This window comes from Ceratotherium simum, chromosome 35, assembly GCF_057802395.1.
Source record: "Ceratotherium simum simum isolate JZ-2026a chromosome 35, ASM5780239v1, whole genome shotgun sequence".
Taxonomy (NCBI): domain Eukaryota; kingdom Metazoa; phylum Chordata; class Mammalia; order Perissodactyla; family Rhinocerotidae; genus Ceratotherium; species Ceratotherium simum.
Window position 1 is genome coordinate 17,293,040 of NC_141934.1, and position 19,605 is coordinate 17,312,644.

At 43.8% G+C, this 19,605-nt stretch overlaps 1 protein-coding gene across 1 annotated transcript; it reads left to right on the top strand.

Moving 5' to 3' along the window:
* Positions 1 to 77: 77 nt before the first annotated feature.
* WSB2 (WD repeat and SOCS box containing 2) lies at positions 78 to 18,646 on the top strand. Its single transcript, XM_087424140.1, has 9 exons — positions 78 to 155; positions 6,038 to 6,206; positions 11,130 to 11,374; positions 11,538 to 11,669; positions 14,442 to 14,542; positions 15,746 to 15,918; positions 16,679 to 16,789; positions 16,910 to 17,017; positions 17,634 to 18,646. Exons 1-9 carry the CDS (start codon positions 80 to 82, stop codon positions 17,794 to 17,796), a joined length of 1,278 nt encoding a protein of 425 aa, XP_087280266.1. The 5' UTR covers positions 78 to 79; the 3' UTR covers positions 17,797 to 18,646.
* The last annotated feature ends 959 nt before the right edge of the window (positions 18,647 to 19,605 follow it).

Here is a 19,605-nt window from a genome sequence, read left to right on the forward strand (position 1 = left end):
CGGCGGCGGCGGCGGGCCGGGCCGGGGCCGGGGCCGGGGCGCGGAGGGGCGGGGGCGGGGCGGGCGGCGCGGGGGCGGCATGAGAGCCGGCGGCCCGGGGCTGAGGCGCCCGCCGCCTGCCGCGGGGCCGCGCGCGTCCTCCATGGAGGCCGGAGGTGAGTGGGCCGGGGCGCGCCCGTGCAGCCCGGCGGGGCCGGGCCCGCTCTCCCGGCGCGTTGCGGGCGGGCTCTGCGGTGGGGGCGGGGGGCGCCGGGTCTGGGCCGTCCGCGCGGGCAGGCGGCGGGGTGCGCGCCCGGCGCCCAGCTTTGTTTCACTTTCGCTGTCAGCGGCCGCCACCGCGCCTCCCGCGGCCGACGGAACCGGGGAGAACGGGCGTCGGCGCGCCGGGGAGCCCCACCCCCCGAGACAGTCGGGGGCGCCCGGGGCCAGTCACCCACGTCCGGGTGGGACGCGGGGGTGCGCCAAGCCCTACAGGGTGACGCCAAGGGGGTGGGTGCCCAGGTGCCGGGTGACGCACTCGCAGGTCTGGGTGGGAGTCCGCTCTGCCCCTTACAAGCTGTGTGACCGTGGACCAGCCGCTCGTCCCGGTCTGTTTTGTGTCTGCAGAATGGGATAATGATAGTACCTGCCTCCGTGGGTGGTTGGCAGCTTCCCAGACTTGCCTAGTCATCAGGATGGGGTCTGGGGTCCCTATTTAAAAAATGCATTCCAGGCGTCTTCCAGTGGAGACTGAGTCGTGAAGGTGGGGTGGGGCTGGGATGCTGACCCCTGGTGACATGTATGATGGGGCAAGTTGAGGATACCCTGATGGGTGCGGCGCTCCTCATCCTTGTTCGCAGCTGTCATCAGAACACCGGGGCAGTCGGAGAATATTGGCTCTACTCCAAGAGTCAGCCCAAATGAACGTGCAGTCTCAGTGGGAATGTGTGCTTGTTAGGCAAAGGCAAAACCCGAAGACATGCCCCTTGGGCTTCTCGCTTCCAACCACCTTGCCCCTAAACCTTACCTATATAGAAATTCGGGGCGGGCTTGGGATTTATTCTGGGATCCCCAACTCTTGAATATACGCCTAGCTTAAAGGCAGTTTCTTTAGGGGAAATTCTCAGAAGGGGTCAAGGCCTAGGGCTTGGAATTTGTTCTAGAACCTCTTTGTATTCTTCCAGTGAAGTTCAACCTTCATGCTGGTCTGGAGGATTCTGATTGTTGATATTTGTGTTTCCCTGGCTTGTCTGATGGAGCAGGGAATGCAGGTGGGTAGGTTGAAATCAGGGTATTCCCTGGGGTGGTGTAACTTTTTAGTTTGGGAAATGACATTTCTTTGTGTGCTGGAGTCCGGCATTCAGTAAAAGGTGTAGAGGCGGCTCTCTCCACCTTCCCATCTAGATAAGCGCTTTCTTTTCAGAGAATGTGTTACCCGTAGAACTCTCTTTAAATGGCCCCTACTGTTTGCCTGAATCTTGTTATAGCTTCCGCTGTTGTTTCCATTGGCTCCTTATAGTTCAATCTGAAAGCGATCTGTAGCTAACCTCTCTTTTTAGCAGAAATCTGTTTCCAGTTCTGAGTTATTTCTAGTGATTGATGACTGTGTTTTGGGGGTATGGGCAGAGCTGTTGAGACCTGCTAAGTTACTGTAAAAATAAAGGCTGGAGAGTTTTACATTCTTTTGAAACTGAATAAAGCCCGTTGTAATGGGATCACAATGGACAACAATAGATATCTTCAGAGCAGTGGTTAGAATTCATTTATTCATTCAACAAATATTTATTGAATGTCTACTATGTGCCAGGCACTATCTAGGCCAGTGCTGGCCAATACAAAAATGAGCCACGTATGTACTTTAAAATATTCTAGTAGCTGCAGTAAAAAAAAGTGAAATTGATTTTAAAACTATATCTTTGTCAATCCAACATATCTAAAATATTATTTCAACATGTAATCATGATTAATCAATAATATATTTTAGATTTTTTTTATGTACTAAGTCTTTGAAATACAGTGTGTATTATATCCTTAGCCCTTCTTAATTCGGACTCGCCACATTTCAAGTGGTCAGTAGCCACGTGTGGCTAGTGGTTACTGTACTGGACGGCACAGCCCAATAGCAGTGAACAGATAGGCAAGTTTGGGGTGGGGGTGGGGAAGAGATAGGCAGTAAATACATAAAAATAACAAGTGAGCAATCAAGAAAATATCTGTAAGTGACGGTTATAAAGAAAATTAAATGGAGTGAAAGGAAAGTGACTGGGCCACTGGAGACAGGCAAGGAAGGTCTCTGAGAAGGTGACGTCAGCACTGAGCCCTGGATGGTAAGATAGAGCAGCCAGGCAAAGATCTGGGGCCAGGTAGGCAGCATTTTCCAGGCCCATGGAACATCTAATGTAAAGATCCTGTGACAGGACAAATCACCAAGCTTCCTGCCAGCTGGAGTCATATTGCTTCCATCTCTGTGTTCACGTGAATCTCCTTTCACAGAAGAGTCCCATAATAAATATCTTGCCATTCAGCCTAGTTGTCTAAACACATCCCAATGTTTAATTAGAAAACCTTGATCCGTAGGCCTTTTCACCAAGAAGGGCCGTGGCAGGTACAATCCCAGATGAAGCTGGATCCTCCTGGCGCTGTTTTTTTGTGGTTCTTTTTTTTAGTTCTGCACTAATTATGGCTTTCTTTTCCAGCAGCCAAGTTTAGTTTGGGCCCAGACTCCCCTTCAGAATTTCCTTAGTTCTAGAAAGGAAGAGACAGGAGTCACTGAGTTCTTTCTTCTTTTAGCTCCTAGATTCCTGATCCTGAAATAGCAAGACATTAAATCCCCAAATCATAGAAATAGAGTGTGAAATCTGGGTATGGCTCATGTTTAAGAAGCATTTCATGCAAAATGTTTGGCATAGGCATCATAATAGTTTACGAGTCTTCATGTCATTTATATTTAAAGAGGTATACCATGTATGTTTATTCAACAAATATTTACTGACTGCCTGCCCTCTGCCAGCAGTTCTGCTGGGCACAAAGTCCCTGCTCCTGTGGAGTTGATGTCCTAGTTGGTGGAAGCAGATAATAATCATAATGGTGATTGTGCTGTAAAGAAAATAAAGTGAGGAGTTGTGAAGGAGATTGACTTGGAGTCAGAGAAGGGCTCTGTAAGGAGTTGTCATTTGAGCGGAGACCTGAATGAAGAGAAGGTGCCAGCCATGGAGGGCATTTTGGACAAAGACCCTGAGGTCGGAACTAATGGTGCACAGTCAAGGGGTGAGAAAAGGCTAGTGTGCTAGAGCCAGGGGCATGGAGAGGAGAGGTGTAAGCTCAGGTGGGAGACGCAGGCAGGGGCCGGGTTACGCAGGACTTCGAGGTCAGGGCAGGGAGTTTGGATTTTATTCTAAGAGTGATTGAAACTGATCACTGGGAGGTGAGGAGAATGGATGGTGGGGGCCAGAGCAGGAGCTAGGAGAGCAGTGGGAAGGCTGCTTAGTGAAAGATGATGTTGCATAAATTTGATGAGATGATGTTGCAGAGATTAGAATAGTAGCCATGGAGATGACAAGTTAGGTTTGCCAAGTCTTTTGAAAACAGATTTGGTAGAACTTGCTAATGGATTTGGTTTGGGAGATTAAGAAAAGAGAGAAATCAAGGATGACCCCTTTTTATATTGTGTAGAGCCTCTATAGTGTCAAAAGGATTAATGATGTGCATGTTGTGGAAGAAGTGAACCAAGTGTGGATATTGTCAGAATGGAATAAAGAAATTTTCATCCGGGTCAATTGATGAAAATGTACCTCTAGATCAGTCAATGTCATTTAATATTTGACTGCATCCGGGTTTCTCAACCTTGGCACTGTTGACATTTTGGGCCAGATAATTCTTTGTGGGGGGGGCTGTCCTGTGCACTGTAGGATGTTCAGGAGCATCCGTGGCCTCTACCCATTAGATACCAGTAGCACCACCCTCAGTTATGACAACCAGAATGTCTCTGGAAATTAGCATGTGACCCGTGGGGGCAAAATTACCCTCTTTTGAGAACCACTGGACTACATGAAGGAGGCATTAACAGACTATGGCTATGTCACCATAAGAAAATATCTAGAAGTAATGAGAATGAAGAAAACGCTGTGGGATTGCTGCATAACATTAAGAGACCTGTTTTGGATTTAAAATACCAAGTAACTTCTTACCATGCAAGTATTCACATCCAGAGGAGTATGCTCTTACAAACAAGTAATTGTGTAAATGAAAGGATCTCTTATGCAAACACATACAAATTTCCAGGAGGAATTACCTTTACAAATGCCAATTTAGACAGACCTCATATCTTAAAATCTAGACTTACACATAGAACCTCCAGGAATGAATATTCTCTTTACAAAGGAAACTTCCTTAAATTTTCTTTAAATAGCAAAGCCACCAAAGGCTTGACATGACTTATTAAAATTCTATTTAAAGACAGAATTTCCAGCAACACTTATTTTATAAAATAAGGTATACCCATGTATTTTCCTTATAATGCATATACCAGGAAATATTACATATACAATTAGTATATACATATATGCATCTTTACCATCTGTTTCATTGAATCCAAGATATCATGGATCATACTGCCATCATGTATCACTGAGAAAAAATACTGCGTATTTAACTATGAAAAGCTAGCCCTTGTGAGACACATCCTGATTTCAATGAGGTCAAAATGTGAGAAGACATATAAAGATGTGTCCTAAAATATATGAAATATGGGCTACTTAAATTAGTATCTGTCTGGTAACAGATATAAAAGCGTCAAAGTCTCGAAACTACAAAAATGGAACATACACATTGGGAAGTGACCTCATTCAGGATGGAAGCCAGTATTTATATTAGTATGCATCACAATCATATGGTCAAAAAATCAATTCTGAAGGCCTTTAACTTACAAGCTTCATCAGCCATTGAGACTCTTCCCTTGGAGTAGAGAATTGATGTAGGAACTGCCCCACAGGTTGATGAAGAAGCACGGATCCAGCATCTGCCCTTCACAGGGTGCTGCGCTAAACCCTGAGAGAAACAAAGATTAAATTGTCTTGGTGTTTGAACAAGGGTGCTTCAATTCTGGTGGGAGGGAGAGGGGAAGAGGGTGAGGGAAATTGGTTACTACAGGAGAGAATGGAATAAGCAGGTGGGACTTATTTCCACTTTGATTGTGTGAGATCAGGGTACATTTCTCAGTTGCTAATTTAAGCGGGATTCTCATAAGCAGAAAATGAGTCCAGATGTGAATGTCAATGAGCTACTCGGGAAGGCTTGTGTGGCCAGAGTATGGCGTGCAGGGAGATGTAACAGAAAGGAGGCTGGGGCTCAGCTCCCTTTAATGTGTAGTCAGGTGGGATGTAATTGAAAGAAATGTTGTGTTGTGATGTGTTTTTCAGCTTTAGCAGGATCTCTGGGGGCAGGAAAATGAATCAGGAGAGTCTTGTAAAAGATCTGGGCAAGATGGGATGGTTTAAACGAGGAGAGAGAGGAGATGGAATTGGGAGGCCAGATCAATAGGCCTGAGCGAGAGGAAGCAGGGCAAGTGCTGAACATTTTAGCCTTGATGATGGGGAGCATGCTGCTGAGTGAGAGGGAGCCTTTGAGGTTGAGATACTACTTTCCCTTGTTTCCTTGGAGCAGGTTCTTTTCGAGGAGACCCAAAATACATCTGAAGGCCTTCTAATCTGCACCCTCCAGCATGATCCTTGCCTGGTCATCTCTCCTTTCTTCCTCTTCAGGCATTCATAGGAAAATGAGGCCTCCATTCACTGGGTCCACCCGCACAAAGGTTACTCTGAGTCATGGTTAACCAGCAGCCTGTGCGAGTGCCAGGACTGAGTAATGGCGGTGGAATGTGGCCTGTGGCTACTGTTATCGCCCCAGGTCATTTAAATGACAACTCCCTCCCGGAATCCATAGTGTCACCCTTTGCCATGGGCAGACAGCAGCTTTCCTGTGTTTGAGTCAGCAAGGTGGTGCTCTCCACTTTCCTGGGAAGTGAGGGTGCTTGTTTGAAGCATGCTGTCTCCTCTCCCAGAGGAACCCTTGCTGCTGGCCGAACTCAAGCCTGGGCGCCCCCACCAGTTTGATTGGAAGTCTAGCTGTGAAACCTGGAGTGTCGCCTTCTCCCCGGATGGTTCCTGGTTTGCTTGGTCTCAAGGACACTGCATTGTCAAGCTGATTCCCTGGCCGCTGGAGGAGCAGTTGTAAGTATTCTGGCACCCAAAGGAACGAGGGGGTATTCACGATGGAGAACATGAGCGCTTTCCCAGATTATTCCCTACCATTTTGGGTCTTCCTTGCCCAAGAACAGGAGAGGGAAAGAGGCTGAACAGTTCGGGAATTCATCATTGGGTTTCCAGAGTCCCACATTCTGTACATGTGAAAATTAATTCTATCGAGATTACGTTAGCCCCAAGTTCTTTTTTAACAGTTTTATTGAGATATAATTTACATATCATACAATTTGCCCATTTGAAGTATACAATTCAATGGCTTTTAGTATATTCACAGACTTGTGCATCCATCACCACAATCAATCTTAGAACATTTTCATTACCCCAAAAAGACACCCCACATCCCTTAGCCATCATCCTCCAAACCCTTCTGTTCTCCAGCCCTGAGCAGCCACTAATCTACTTTCTGTCTTTATAGATTTGCCTATTCTGGACATTTCACATAAATGGAATCATACACTGTGTAGTCTTTTTTGACTGGCTTCTTTCACTTAGGATAATATTTTCACAGTTACCTATGTTGTAGCATGTATTAGTCCTTTTATTATTAGTTTTATGATTAGTATTTCCTTTTATTGCCAAATAATACTCCATTGTGTGGAGATACCACATTTTGTTTATACGTTTATCAGTTGGTGGACATTTAGGTTGTTTTCACTTTTGGGCTACTATAGATAATGCTGCTGGGAACATTTATGTACAAGTATTTCTGTGGACATATGTTTTTCCTGTTTAACTGTTTGAAGAACTGTCAGACTGTTTTCCAAAGTGGCTGCACCATTTGACAATCCCCCCAGCAATGTCTGAGTTTTCCAGATGCTCCACATCTTCACCAACACTTGTTATTGTCTGTCTTTTTCATTATAGCATAGCCATCCTAGTGGGTGTGAAGTGGCGTCTCCTTGTGGTATTGATTTGCATTTCCTTGATGGCTACTGATGTGGAGCACCTTTTCATGTGCTTATTGACCCTTTGTATATCTTCTTTGGAGAAACATCTATTCAGATCCTTTGCCTATTTTTAAATTGGGTATTTGTCTTTTTATTATTGACTAAGTTTAGTTTCTGATATTAGCTAGTTTTTAGTTCTTTGGGCTAGACAGGTCTCAGTGTCTGAAGGCTGTGAACTCCCAGTCAGATGGTCCAGCATCTGCATTTCTTCATTTGTTCCCAGGGCAACTGTGTCTGCATTTATTTATTCAGCCTACATTTGTTGGAAATCTTCTTTGCCTAACACTGAGCTAAGGGCTGAGAATCCTGAAGTAAATCAAACACCGCCCCTGCCCTTGAGGGTCTCATTTGTTTTGTTTTAGGCATTTTTTGTAAGTCACATACTAGGTTTAAGTTTTTTGTAAGTTCATTCTGAAACTTGTTGCCTTGATAATAGGTAATGCTGACAAGAGTTTGCTGAGATGGGTACTCTGGACACTGCTGGGATCGAGGGGTGTAAATTTGTGCACTTTCTGGAAGGAAGGCTGTTTGGCATCAAGGACCATAAAAATGTTCTTCTGGCTATTAGGAATCTCAGAAATGGGGTCATCTGTTTACATACATTGATTTTCATCATGAAATTTGTTATATAGTAGTGAAAAATCAGAAATCACTTAAAATCCAGTGATGAGAACATAGTTAAGGAATTTGTAGCATTGCCATGTGATATTTTTGCAGCCATCAGAGATTATGTGTTTCTTTAATCACGATTTTCAGTTTCTTCTATAGTCAGCTTAATGATAATGCCAAAGTCGTTCATTGTTTATTGATCTCCCACTCTAAATACAAAGGACTCAACTTCATATCCAGACTTAAGTCTGATATAAATTTATAGTCTGAAAAAGGTTTTTTAAAAAAGCATAAAATGGAAAATCTGTTTTCCTGAAAATTACTCTTGTATTCAGATATATACATTACTATAGATACATTTATCCTTCCAATATTAACTAAGGAAAATGGAAATTTGAGTATTAACCTTTTTTGTGTATCGTTCAATATAATGAGAGAAAAATGTTATTGTTTAATATGTTAAATAAGTTACTTGTTTTAGGGAAAAATCACATGTTCTGGAGAATAATAACTTGGGGAAATGCTCACAGTTTAAGGCCTATTGAAAAAAGTAAGGTATAAAACAATATATGCAATATGGTCCCAAATTTGTTTTTTTAAAACATGTCTATACACATAAATAAAAATTTATAGTGAAATGTTTACTGTGGTTAGAGTGGTATTAGGATTATGAGTAATTTCTATTTTATTATTTGTCTCATTTCCAAATTTTTCCCATGTTCCTCTATTATTTTTATAATTTAAAATAATAATACTTATTATTTTTTTGTGAGGAAGATCAGCCCTGAGCTAACATCCATGCCAATCCTCCTCTTTTTTTTTTTTGCTGAGGAACCCTGGCCCTGAGTTCACATCCATGCCTATCTTCTTCCACTTTATATGGGATGCCGCCACAGCATGGCCTGATAAACGGTGCGTCTGTGGGCGCCCGGGATGCGAACCCGGGCTGCCAGCAGCGGAGCTCGCGCACTTAACCGCTACGCCACGGGGCCGGCCTCTAAAATCATTATTTTAAAAGTCCTTTAAAAGGGGGAATCTGGGGCCTTTATATTCTTATTAGGATTGTTATACATTTTTAAAAATAATATTATACAATGCTTTTGATATTGAGCAAATAATTGATATTAACCAAATAACTGTTGCTTTTATTTATTTTTTAAAATAATTTTTTATTTATTTATTTTTTCCCCCCAAAGCCCCAGGAGATAGTTGTATGTCATAGTTGCACATCCTTCTAGTTGCTGTATGTGGGACACGGCCGGAGAAGCCGCATGGCTGGAGAAGTGGTGCGTCGGTGCGTGCCTGGGATCCGAACCCGGGCCGCCAGCAGCGGAGCGCACGCACTTAACCGCTAAGCCACGGGGCCAGCCCAACTGTTGCTTTTAGAAATAAAGTTTTTAGACACTTTAATTTCAGTGAAGTTCTCCCAATGAATCTCCCTTGCCCTTAGCCACCCCTTCCCATGTTGGCATCTCCCCACCTCCCGTGTAACCCATGCATTGATTCATTGGCAAACTTAGAAGTCCAGGGGATCTGTTGAGCACTAGGCTGGGATACCCAAGACTTGAGTTCTAGTTCCAGTTCTGCCCCTGATTTTGTGACCCCAGGAAAGTTAACTCTACCCCTAAAATGGAGATTTTAGTGTCTCTTTCTAGAGAAATTAACGATGTTAAAATGAATTAATATGTAAATGTGCCCTAGTTCCTTTGGAATAAAGTAGCTACAGATGTATTCCTTAACTCAAATACAGAAATTAGGATTTTATGAAAAATAAAACAAATGTAACTTTGGAGTTCCAGGCTGTCCTACAGAGCTCTCCCTGTAGCCTCCCTTTTCCATGCTTCTTCCCTGGATGGCAGACTCAGGCCCCTGGGCCAGGGCCAGGCATGTGGATTGAGCAGGGCCCATCGAAAAGGCATTCATTATCACATGCAGATGTTTTGTCAGAATAACAAATTTTCAGACTACATTTGGCCATTTAGACCTGGGTTTTGCAAACTTTTTCTGTAAAGGCCCAAATGGTAAACACTTTCAGCTTTGGGGGCCATACAGTCTCTGTCGAGACTATTTACCTGTGCTGTTCTTTGTGAAAGCAGCCACGGTCAATACGTGAACAAATGAACATGGTGGCATTCCAATAAAACCTCATTTATAAAAACCAATTGCCGGCCTGGGCATAGTTTGCCAACCTCTGATTTAGACTAATAGAGTTTTAGAGCTGAAGGAGCCTACGTTTGCCTCAGTTCCTCCCTTCTAATTCTACAGGTGAGCTTGGTTAAAATTCTTTAATGTATTTCAACCACACAATTGACAAAACTGTGATTTACTTACAGCTTTTCGGGAACAAACATATGCATAAAGAGCTACATATACATTGAGTATAAAACTTCTCATGGAACTGAGTTCTAGCTTTATCATCTCCATTTCTCCTCGTTTGATATCCGCCAGAATGTGGTCAGGGTCACACAGAAAAGTAGAACTTAATATTAGCACTGATAAAGTGTACCACAGACAGGAAACTTCACGTTTTCCGGCTGAACCCCAGGGCTGTCTGACTACTGGTGCCTTTGAGATATTGTCTGCTAGGCGGAGTAGTGGGCAGGGCCCTGAATCTTAGGGAGAGTCTCACTTGGCTTATCTGGGCCTTTGTTTCACCACAGGTAGAATGTAAAAGGAGAGGGTCTGGCTAGGAGATATTCCAGGTAGGGCACCCCTGAACAGTTCTGTGGGTTCTTTCTCTCCTTGACTACCCCACTGGTTGGTTCCTGTGCTGGATGTACCATCAGAGCAGTAAATGAAAGAGCCTCATTAATTGATTGGAACATAGCGAGTGAAGGTGGAAATCAGTGTGTACCAAGCAAACTGTCGGCCAGAAAGGGGTTTATTTTCCTGTTCCTTGGGGCTTTCTAAGTTAGAGATAAGGGGGCTTATCAGGCAGGAGAGCAGCAGATGGGTTTTTGGGACCTAAGTTCTGTCCCTGTTCCAAACCTACGGCATGCGTTCATTCTTGTGGGAAAAATTGAGTGCATCTTTCCTTCCACACATCAAAACCCGAGAGAACGTTATGAGGAAGCGTATGGCTCCCTGGAGCATCTGTGATCTAGTTATCCCAAAAGGCGGGTCACCCCATTGCAGGGCTATCACGAATGGGATGATCCAAGGCCAATGGAACGTCTGTTACATGAATTCCAAAAAGAAATAAAAAGAAAAGCCGTACCAGAATTCACCGAAGGCCAATTTGTTTCTAGGACTAACATCTTAGATACCCCAGGATGAAAAGTTGGTTGACTTGGTGACAATTTCAGGCTCGTTAAGAAATCTGTGTTTCCCCCAGCATCCCTAAAGGGTTTGAAGCCAAAAGCCGAAGCAGCAAAAGTGATACAAAAGGACGAGGCAGCCCAAAGGAGAAGACTCTGGACTGTGGGCAGATTGTCTGGGGTTTGGCCTTCAGCCCGTGGCCTTCTCCACCCAGCAGGAAGCTCTGGGCACGCCACCATCCCCAAGTGCCAGATGTCTCTTGCCTCATCCTTGCTACAGGACTCAACGATGGGCAGATCAAGATTTGGGAGGTGCAGACAGGTAGGTCATTTCTGGATGGCACAAGGTCCTGGAGGCTCATGTACATGTTCTGATCTGGGACCAGAGGGGCTGCCAGGACCCCAGTTGGCTGAGGGGTGTAGCAGTGACTGGCAGACCGGGCGCCACCTCTCCCACTGACTGAATGCTCCTGCTCCCATGCTAGGGCTCCTGCTTTTGAATCTTTCTGGCCACCAAGATGTCGTGAGAGATCTGAGCTTCACACCCAGTGGCAGTTTGATTTTGGTCTCTGCGTCTCGGGATAAGACTCTTCGCATCTGGGACCTGAATAAACATGGTATGGAGGTGATGGAACTGCTTGGCAACTCCAAAAATACTATATTTGCCTCTTGCTTCTCTTGACAGATGTCATTTTTATCTAGAACGGTGTTTCTCAACCTTTTTTTTATTATTGCCTCCTAAGGAGCCTTTTTAGACTTTTTTTTCTAATCCCCCCCATGAGATTTTAATACCAAAGATAGACTGTTTGTTTATGCACTGAATGCATATCTATGCTTTGTAATCATATGTAAAAAAAAATATGATTTTTGGAGGGCACCAAGAAGCAATTTTCACCCTTACTGATATCAGCCCTGTTGAAAATAAATGATCTAGAATAGGTTTTCTCAACCACAGCACTATTCACATTTTGGGCTGGATAATTCCTTGTTTTGGGCTGTCCTGTGCGTTCTAGGATGTTGAGCATCATCCCTGGCCTCTACCCATTAGATACTAGTACCTTCTCTAGTTATGACAACCAAAAATGTCTCCAGACCTTGCCCAGTGTTCACGTGGAGGGCAAAATCTCCCCAGGTTGAGAATTACTGATCTAGAAAAAGTCATCCATGTTGGGTATGTCCTGTTAGAAATAAAGAGTTTCTTTGTGAAGTAGAATCTTTGCCTAGAATTCTCTCAGGCTAGAGAAGGTCAACTTTTATGGAATTCTGCCTTGAGCAGAGCTATATACCAGAGCGGCCCAGTGAAAGAATTTCACACATCTTTGGTGTTGATCCTTAACTGGAAGGGTGGCATAGGGAAAAGGATTTTATTGTCAGGCCATTTGTCCCCCATGTGGGCAGGGATGCAAGAGCTGGAGGGAGGAGGAAATAGCAAGCTGGATGGTTCGTGAAGAGGCACACTCGTCCCAGTAATGCAAAGGCACTAGTACTCTTGCCCGAGCCATGACTCTTGCAGCTCCTCACAGCCACGAGACGGGTCCTGTCTCCTGCCCTCTTAGACACGAGTCTGATAACTTGTCAGACAGCTAAGGAGGTGCTTGTAATGTCCTCATCTGATGGCATCTAATCACTGAGAGAACCCTGGATAGTTTCTGCCCATTACTGTGGAACTTGGAGTCACACCATCTAAGATAGGCCTGCTGACTGGGAAGCCTTCTCAAGGCAGTGCTATTTTATTATTTTATTTTATTTTTTTGTTTTTATTTTTTTTTGTGAGGAAGATCAGCCCTGAGCTAACATCCATGCCAATCCTCCTCTTTTTGCTGAGGAAGACCAGCTCTGAGCTAACATCTATTACCAATCCTCCTCCTTTTTTTTTTCCCCAAAGCCCCAGTAGATAGTTGTATGTCATAGTTGCACATCCTTCTAGTTGCTGTATGTGGGACACCGCCTCAGCATGGCCGGAGAAGCGGTGCATCAGTGCGCGCCTGGGATCCGAACCTGGGCCGCCAGTAGTGGAGCGCGCGCGCTTAACCACTAAGCCATGGGGCCAGCCCCAAGGCAGTGCTGTTTTTAATGTGTGTCCAGAGGCAGTTTGTCACCATCTAAGGAAGGTCCTGGAAGTGGCTTTAAAATCACTTGGTGTTTGGGAAGGGAGTACTCGGTGAGGGGGACTGAGAGTGGGCAGAATGGACTAGGTCAATTATTAGGACTTTGCAAGAAGAGGGGGATAAAGTAGTGTTCCCAGGTACCGGGCCCTGCCCTACCAACCTGCTTTAATTTATTCAACACTCACAACTACTCTGGGGGCCAGGTGCTGTTCTTATCTGACAGCTGAAGAAACCATGACTTCCTTAAAAAAAATTATTTATATATACCCACACATACGCATTCTTAAATGCATATAACATTCTTAAAAACTTTGTTTTCCTTTTCCGTTTTTCAGCATAGCTTCCCATTCCCCCCATCTGTCTCTGTCGTCCTCCCCTCCGTCACATTCTGCTGTAATCCCCCTGCAGCCTTGGAGCCCGTGCTGAGAGCCTTCCATATTTCCCTGTATACTTGTATAATCCTGTTCAGACACTTACACTCTGAGATTTATGGGTTTTGAGGTCATTGTTTCACAAAAATGGATTCATATTCTTCACATTTTTTCTGCGTCTTTTTTCATTAAACAGTACTCATGAAAAATCTAGATCCCTAATTCCATTTGAATTAATGAGGTGGATTTATCACCATTTATTCATCCATTCCTCACCTGTTCCCCTATGGACGGGCATCTAGTTTTTTCCAAATGAGATCTGGAGAGGTTACGTGAGTGACCCTGGGTTATGTGCTGAGTAAACAGTGGAGCCAGGATTCAAATCCAAGTTTGCCTGACTCCAGAGCATGTGGCCCTGATTCCTCTGCACCATTGCTCATCCGGACACCCTGGTGAGGGTGAGAGCATGGAGTGGGATCCTCGTGATGGGGGAAACCATTACAGAGTTTAAACAACCAAGAATTGAAGATAAACACACTCTCACATTTGGAAGGATGCTTCAAAGTACTTGAGGTGGTTGGCAGACCTGAAAAGAATGTTCTCTGCTATTGAAGTGACCTATCAAATCTGATCTATGTAGGCTCTTTATCCCATTGATGTTGTGGATTTTGGTGAAACAGAAGGTAATGATTTCCCTTGGGCATTAGAATAGACTATTAATAGATTCCCAGTGTTAAAATGACAAATCCTGTCATATTTCTTTCTCTGCATTAAAAAAATGGGCCTTTGGCCTCAGTTGATAGAGAACCAGATGGATATACTGGGTGGGTAGACTGTTAGTGCCAGTTCTCAGTCTTCCTGATTTGTGGTTTTGAGAGTTGGCTCACCGATTGCTCCTTTGCTCTGCTAGGTAAACAGATTCAGGTGCTGTCGGGCCACCTGCAGTGGGTGTACTGCTGCTCCATCTCCCCGGACTGCAGCATGCTGTGCTCTGCGGCTGGAGAGAAGTCTGTAAGTCTCCAACATTGGGTGCCGTTTCCTCTCTTGGTTTAGTTCAGCAAGACATGGAGGTCTGAAGTGGTGTGTGTGTGAGAGGGTCAATAAGCCAGGTGTCCTCAAACTCCATCTGCACATCAGCCCCAGCAGAAGGCGTGCCGGTGGGCCGTGACCTCCTCCTGCACACCTCCCGTTGGATTTGCACTTTGACATGAACCAAAAGAGAGGAGGTGTTTAAGTGGATTGCTCCCATCATCAGAGGGCTGTTTGCCTTTACAAAATGGTAAAGGGGTGCTTTTCAAATTCCTTTTCCCCTTGGAGTCTAAGATATTAAAAGTTGCAACCTGTGTATGGATCTAAATTTCCTTTGAACCATCCAATTTGAATCCACCTAATTAGGATTTCCATTTCATATCATAAAATGTACAGTTACTTGTTGAACTTTGACCTGAAATCCTGTCTGTTATTTAAAAAAGTATTAGAAACCCAAGGACAATTTGGGAACAGTTTGTTTGAATTTTGTGTCTGCATCGAGCTGTTTGCTGGGACTGACTTAGGAAAGTTAAGAGTTAGCTATTTGGTACACCCAGGTAGTTAATCATTCATCTGAGGTTTGGAACTGTGTGAAAGTGCGAGTTTTCTAAAAGGAAAGAAAATAAAGTCCTACTTCTAATGATTCTCAGAAAGGTTTCAAGTGATGAACTATGTCACACGTATAGCCATGGGGCAGATTTCCATGGTCCTGTACACATATGGGGGCTGTAAACTGGCTTGGCAGGGTGCCTGCCACTACTTTGTTGTGAGCCCTGGAGTTCACTTCTGATTCCTATTTTTGGTTTTAAGTGAGGGGACAAGATAGCCCTTGGCTTAGGTCTTCATCAGCACGTATTGCCTCTTTGCAAACAGAGCTTAGAAGCAGAACTCAGAAGCCTCTACTGAAGACATTTTAGCTGGCAGTCTTCCTGAGGCTGGCTCAGTTTATTCTTTCAAGTAAGCTCCTAGAGCATGTCCATTGGTTAGGTGGCTCAAGAATTCAGACCTGTTACTTCATATAAACCTATGAGATACATTCTGGAAGAGCCATAGAAAAGGGGAACAAAGAACTTGGCTTCACCTGGCTGTGGGGCCCGAGGAGGGCATTGCTGTGCCTTTCATTCACTGTTCATGTTCTAAGCACTTTGTTTCCGCCCCTAACCAGGCGTCTGTTACTTTCCACAGGTCTTTCTATGGAGCATGCGGTCCTACACACTAATCCGGAAACTAGAGGGCCACCAAAGCAGTGTTGTCTCTTGTGACTTCTCCCCCGACTCTGCCTTGCTTGTCACGGCTTCTTATGATACCAACGTGATCATGTGGGACCCCTACACTGGCGAGAGGCTGAGGTCACTCCAGTAAGGACTGAATCCCTGCTTATGACTTCCTTGTGGGGTGACTGATGAGAAATCTGCCTTGGATTAGCTATGTCCCTTTTAGAGTCTGGGGCATGGGAGGGGACACTCTGGGTAAAAAGACACAGTGGGTTCAGTGCTTATTCTAAGGCTGTGGTGTGCAGTAGTGTTTCACTGTCATTTAAGTTCTCAAATTAGACCCGAATGCCTTCAAGTCTCCTGATAGAGGAGGCTGTCTGTACTTCTTTGGATTCAGCATTATGAAACCTCAAAGTGACTCTTTCTTTCCATTTACTAATAACTGTAGTAACAAGTTCAGAACAATCCTCTTATCGAAACTGTTATTTCCAAAATGAATTTTCATGTTCTCACAAACTTGGTCTACATTTTCCTTTTGTCTCTGTTGTTTTATGAAGCAAATAATAGGTAGTCCTATAATTATCATGTATCTTAGCCTAAAAAAGACTTTCAGTTTATACTGTGGCATTAAAGTGAGGGCTGACCTACTTTGCATAAGGAAATTAACACAGGGAGTGTTAGTAACCCTTCAGCCCCCTCCACAAGACACTTGGAACCTTAGGAAATGCCCTTTTTTTACAGTCTTCTTTTCCAGTCTCCAAATCCCAAGCTTTTCCATATGGGTGTAAGATGTGTCTTAAGTCTTTGCATGGCCATGGCAGTTTGGCCTCCTGCCTGGGGATGAAGATGAAGGGTGGAGAGTGGCCATCACTCCAGGCCTACTGTCATGTTTCTTTCTCCTCAGCCACACCCAGCTTGACCCCCCCATGGACGACAGTGATGTCCACATTAGCTCCCTGAGGTCTGTGTGCTTCTCTCCCGAAGGCTTGTACCTCGCCACAGTGGCGGATGACAGGTAATGAAGAGAAATCTTTACACGGCCTCAGAGCAAGTCCCTGCAAGTAATTGTAGCATTACCCTCGGGGTCTGGCCCCAGGTCTGCTAATCTGTGAATGTACTTTTTTCTCTCGTCCAGGCTTCTCAGGATCTGGGCCCTGGAACTGAAAACTCCAATTGCATTTGCTCCTATGACCAATGGTCTTTGCTGCACATTTTTTCCACATGGTGGAGTTATTGCCACAGGGTATGTATGTGTTAGCTGAACAGATGGGTAGCAGTTTCTGCTGAGTATACCGTGTAGCTTTTTAAGGAAAGAAAGCATCTAGAATTTTCTTGCCTATGAGGAAGCCTTTAAGGAAATCCAAGATTACATAAAATTCTAATATTCTATTCTGCTAATATAGGTTATCATTTACTCTTTAATATTTAATCTAAATGTAATTAAAGAGCTACAATTCATGCCACCTAATGGGCCAAGTCCGCAATGAAGCGTAAATTAAGATGATGCAGAATTTATATGGGAAACCATTTAGGGCAGAGACCACCTTAGAGGGAACATCTATAATTCAGTAGGTGGCACTCTTCCCTCTGTTACATTTGAACTCATAGTGTGATTTAGAAAGAGCTGTGCTGACAGATAGCACTTTGGTATCAAAGGTGTCTGGAGTTCTTATAGTCCTCTCAGCAGCCTTAATTATTTAGCACCACAGCCTTTACATCCATTTCAACAGTCAGGGTTGTATTTCACTCTCCGGAGTCTTCTGCTAGTGCAAGTCAGAGTAGAAACATTAATAACCATCACAGTGAAAACATATATTTCCAAAGTCTGTCTTAACACATTGGTTTCTGTTTCGTTTCAGGACAAGGGATGGCCATGTCCAGTTCTGGACAGCTCCTAGGGTCCTATCATCACTGAAGCACTTATGCCGGAAAGCCCTTCGAAGTTTCCTAACAACCTACCAAGTGCTAGCACTGCCGATCCCCAAGAAAATGAAAGAGTTCCTCACATACAGAACTTTCTAAGCAACGCTACATAGTCTTACTTGTTTTCTTTGTAGCAGGATAAATCTTCCTGGCAAAGGAGTAGCTGGAATAATGGGCCAAACATCTGGTCTTGGATTGAAATAGAATTTCTCTTTGGGATTGTGAATAGAATGTAGCAAAACCCCATTCCAATGGACTAGTCCTGGATCTTCCTCCCCGTGACATGTGCAAGTCAGTCATAGAGGGGATTCCACTTCCACGGCAACAGAGCCTTACCTTAAATCTTCAGTCCACTTATAAGCAGCGATTTTGAACTCTTTCTAGTCGTTTTTTGATTCAAAGTACAGTTACTGATGTGGTTTTCATAAGAGTAACTATGTCTCAGATGCCTCTGTAGTGGCAGAGAAGTTTAAACTCCCTCAACTGGGAAGTGTAGCTTCTGCCTAGGACTTGTCATTGTTGTGTTTCAGATGCAGTGGTGGCATTGTTTAAAGTTCTCTCCTGCTGTGTCAGAGTTGCTTTGATGTTGGCAAGTGCTTTCCTTTGTCTCGCTCCCCTCTGACCAGCAGGACAAAATTTTCATGGAGCCGTCTGATATGAGGTATTAGCTTAACTAAATTACAGGTGACTCAGAGGCTATGCTCCTGACTGATACAGACACTATAATTGGCTTTTTTTGTTTTTAACAATGGTGTGCATGTGCAGGTGACAAATTTGTATGTCAGGTTACACAAGGATGTATTCCTAAACTGCATGACTGTTCAAATGGCTACTGAGTTGTCAATTGTTTGCCATTCGTTAGCATATTTATTTGTATTTTCCCAACAGATGTTAAGGTACAACTGTGTTTTTCTCGATGGTATCTAAAAACCATAGTACTTAAGTCGAACAGTTGTGAAGATGTCTCTTCTTAATCGTGTAAAGAACTAGTGTCCTCATCACTTCAGCTGACTTTCTTATGTAGGAGATCTGACTTTGCTGCCTCACCTCATCAGACTCATCATCAGCCAGTTTCAACTCGACCCCTAAACAAAAACAGCTTCTTAAAAGTACTGTTGTTCTTCAGTGGCGTATAGTTGTCTAATCAAGACACCTCATCAAACAAATCTACCTTTGGAAAACTTAATATATTTTAAATTATTTTAAAAGAAATGCAACATCTTATCCTTTGGCTTTCTTAATAGGTGCTTTATGGAGGCCAGTGTAACATTATAAAACTTGTTGAAAATGTAGAGGAATCTTTGCTATCACCCTTGTTGCTGAAGACAAACATTTCTTTTAAATGAGAGGCTTTCATTGAAGGAAAACAAGGTTTTGGCTCTCTGCTTCATTTTTTCCATTAAGAAAAAAATCTCCTTTTAACACAAGTGAGTACAACTGGACAGATGGGAATGGATTGGGCAAATTTCTAATTTTATGGTTATTTTGAAGTCTCACATAAAGCAGTCTTAGAGGCTCTGGGTGGCTTCCTTGAGGCCCCACTTGGCCATTAGTTTCAAACTTTTGCTTGTGTCCTTGGGGACGAATCCTACATGAATGATGGAAATAACTGACTTCTCCCTTTTGAAAGTATAAGAATTTGATATCTTTATAAAGAAAAACCTCCAAGAAAGTTTATTCTGTGATATCAGAGATGGAGGAGGCTTTTTCATATAAATGCAAGTTGGATAAGCATCTTTATAACTGGCTGAGGAGAGAAGAGTCACTTGTAGCACAAGCAATTTAAGAAAGCTGCTTTATTTTTACTGTGAAGAACAGTATCATAAATGTAGCATAACTGCTGTCAAGTAAGCCGCCACATTTGTACACAAGTCCTAATCCTAGCAGTGGTTGCAGGTTTCGAGTCAG

Excerpts from the sequence above, each read along its gene's own strand:
- WSB2 (XM_087424140.1), top strand. The coding sequence starts at position 80 with ATGAGAGCCGGCGGCCCGGGGCTGAGGCGCCCGCCGCCTGCCGCGGGG. Across the intron at positions 6,207-11,129 it reads TGGCCGCTGGAGGAGCAGTT|CATCCCTAAAGGGTTTGAAG; the intron begins GTAAGTATTCTG and ends TGTTTCCCCCAG. Across the intron at positions 15,919-16,678 it reads GAGAGGCTGAGGTCACTCCA|CCACACCCAGCTTGACCCCC; the intron begins GTAAGGACTGAA and ends CTTTCTCCTCAG.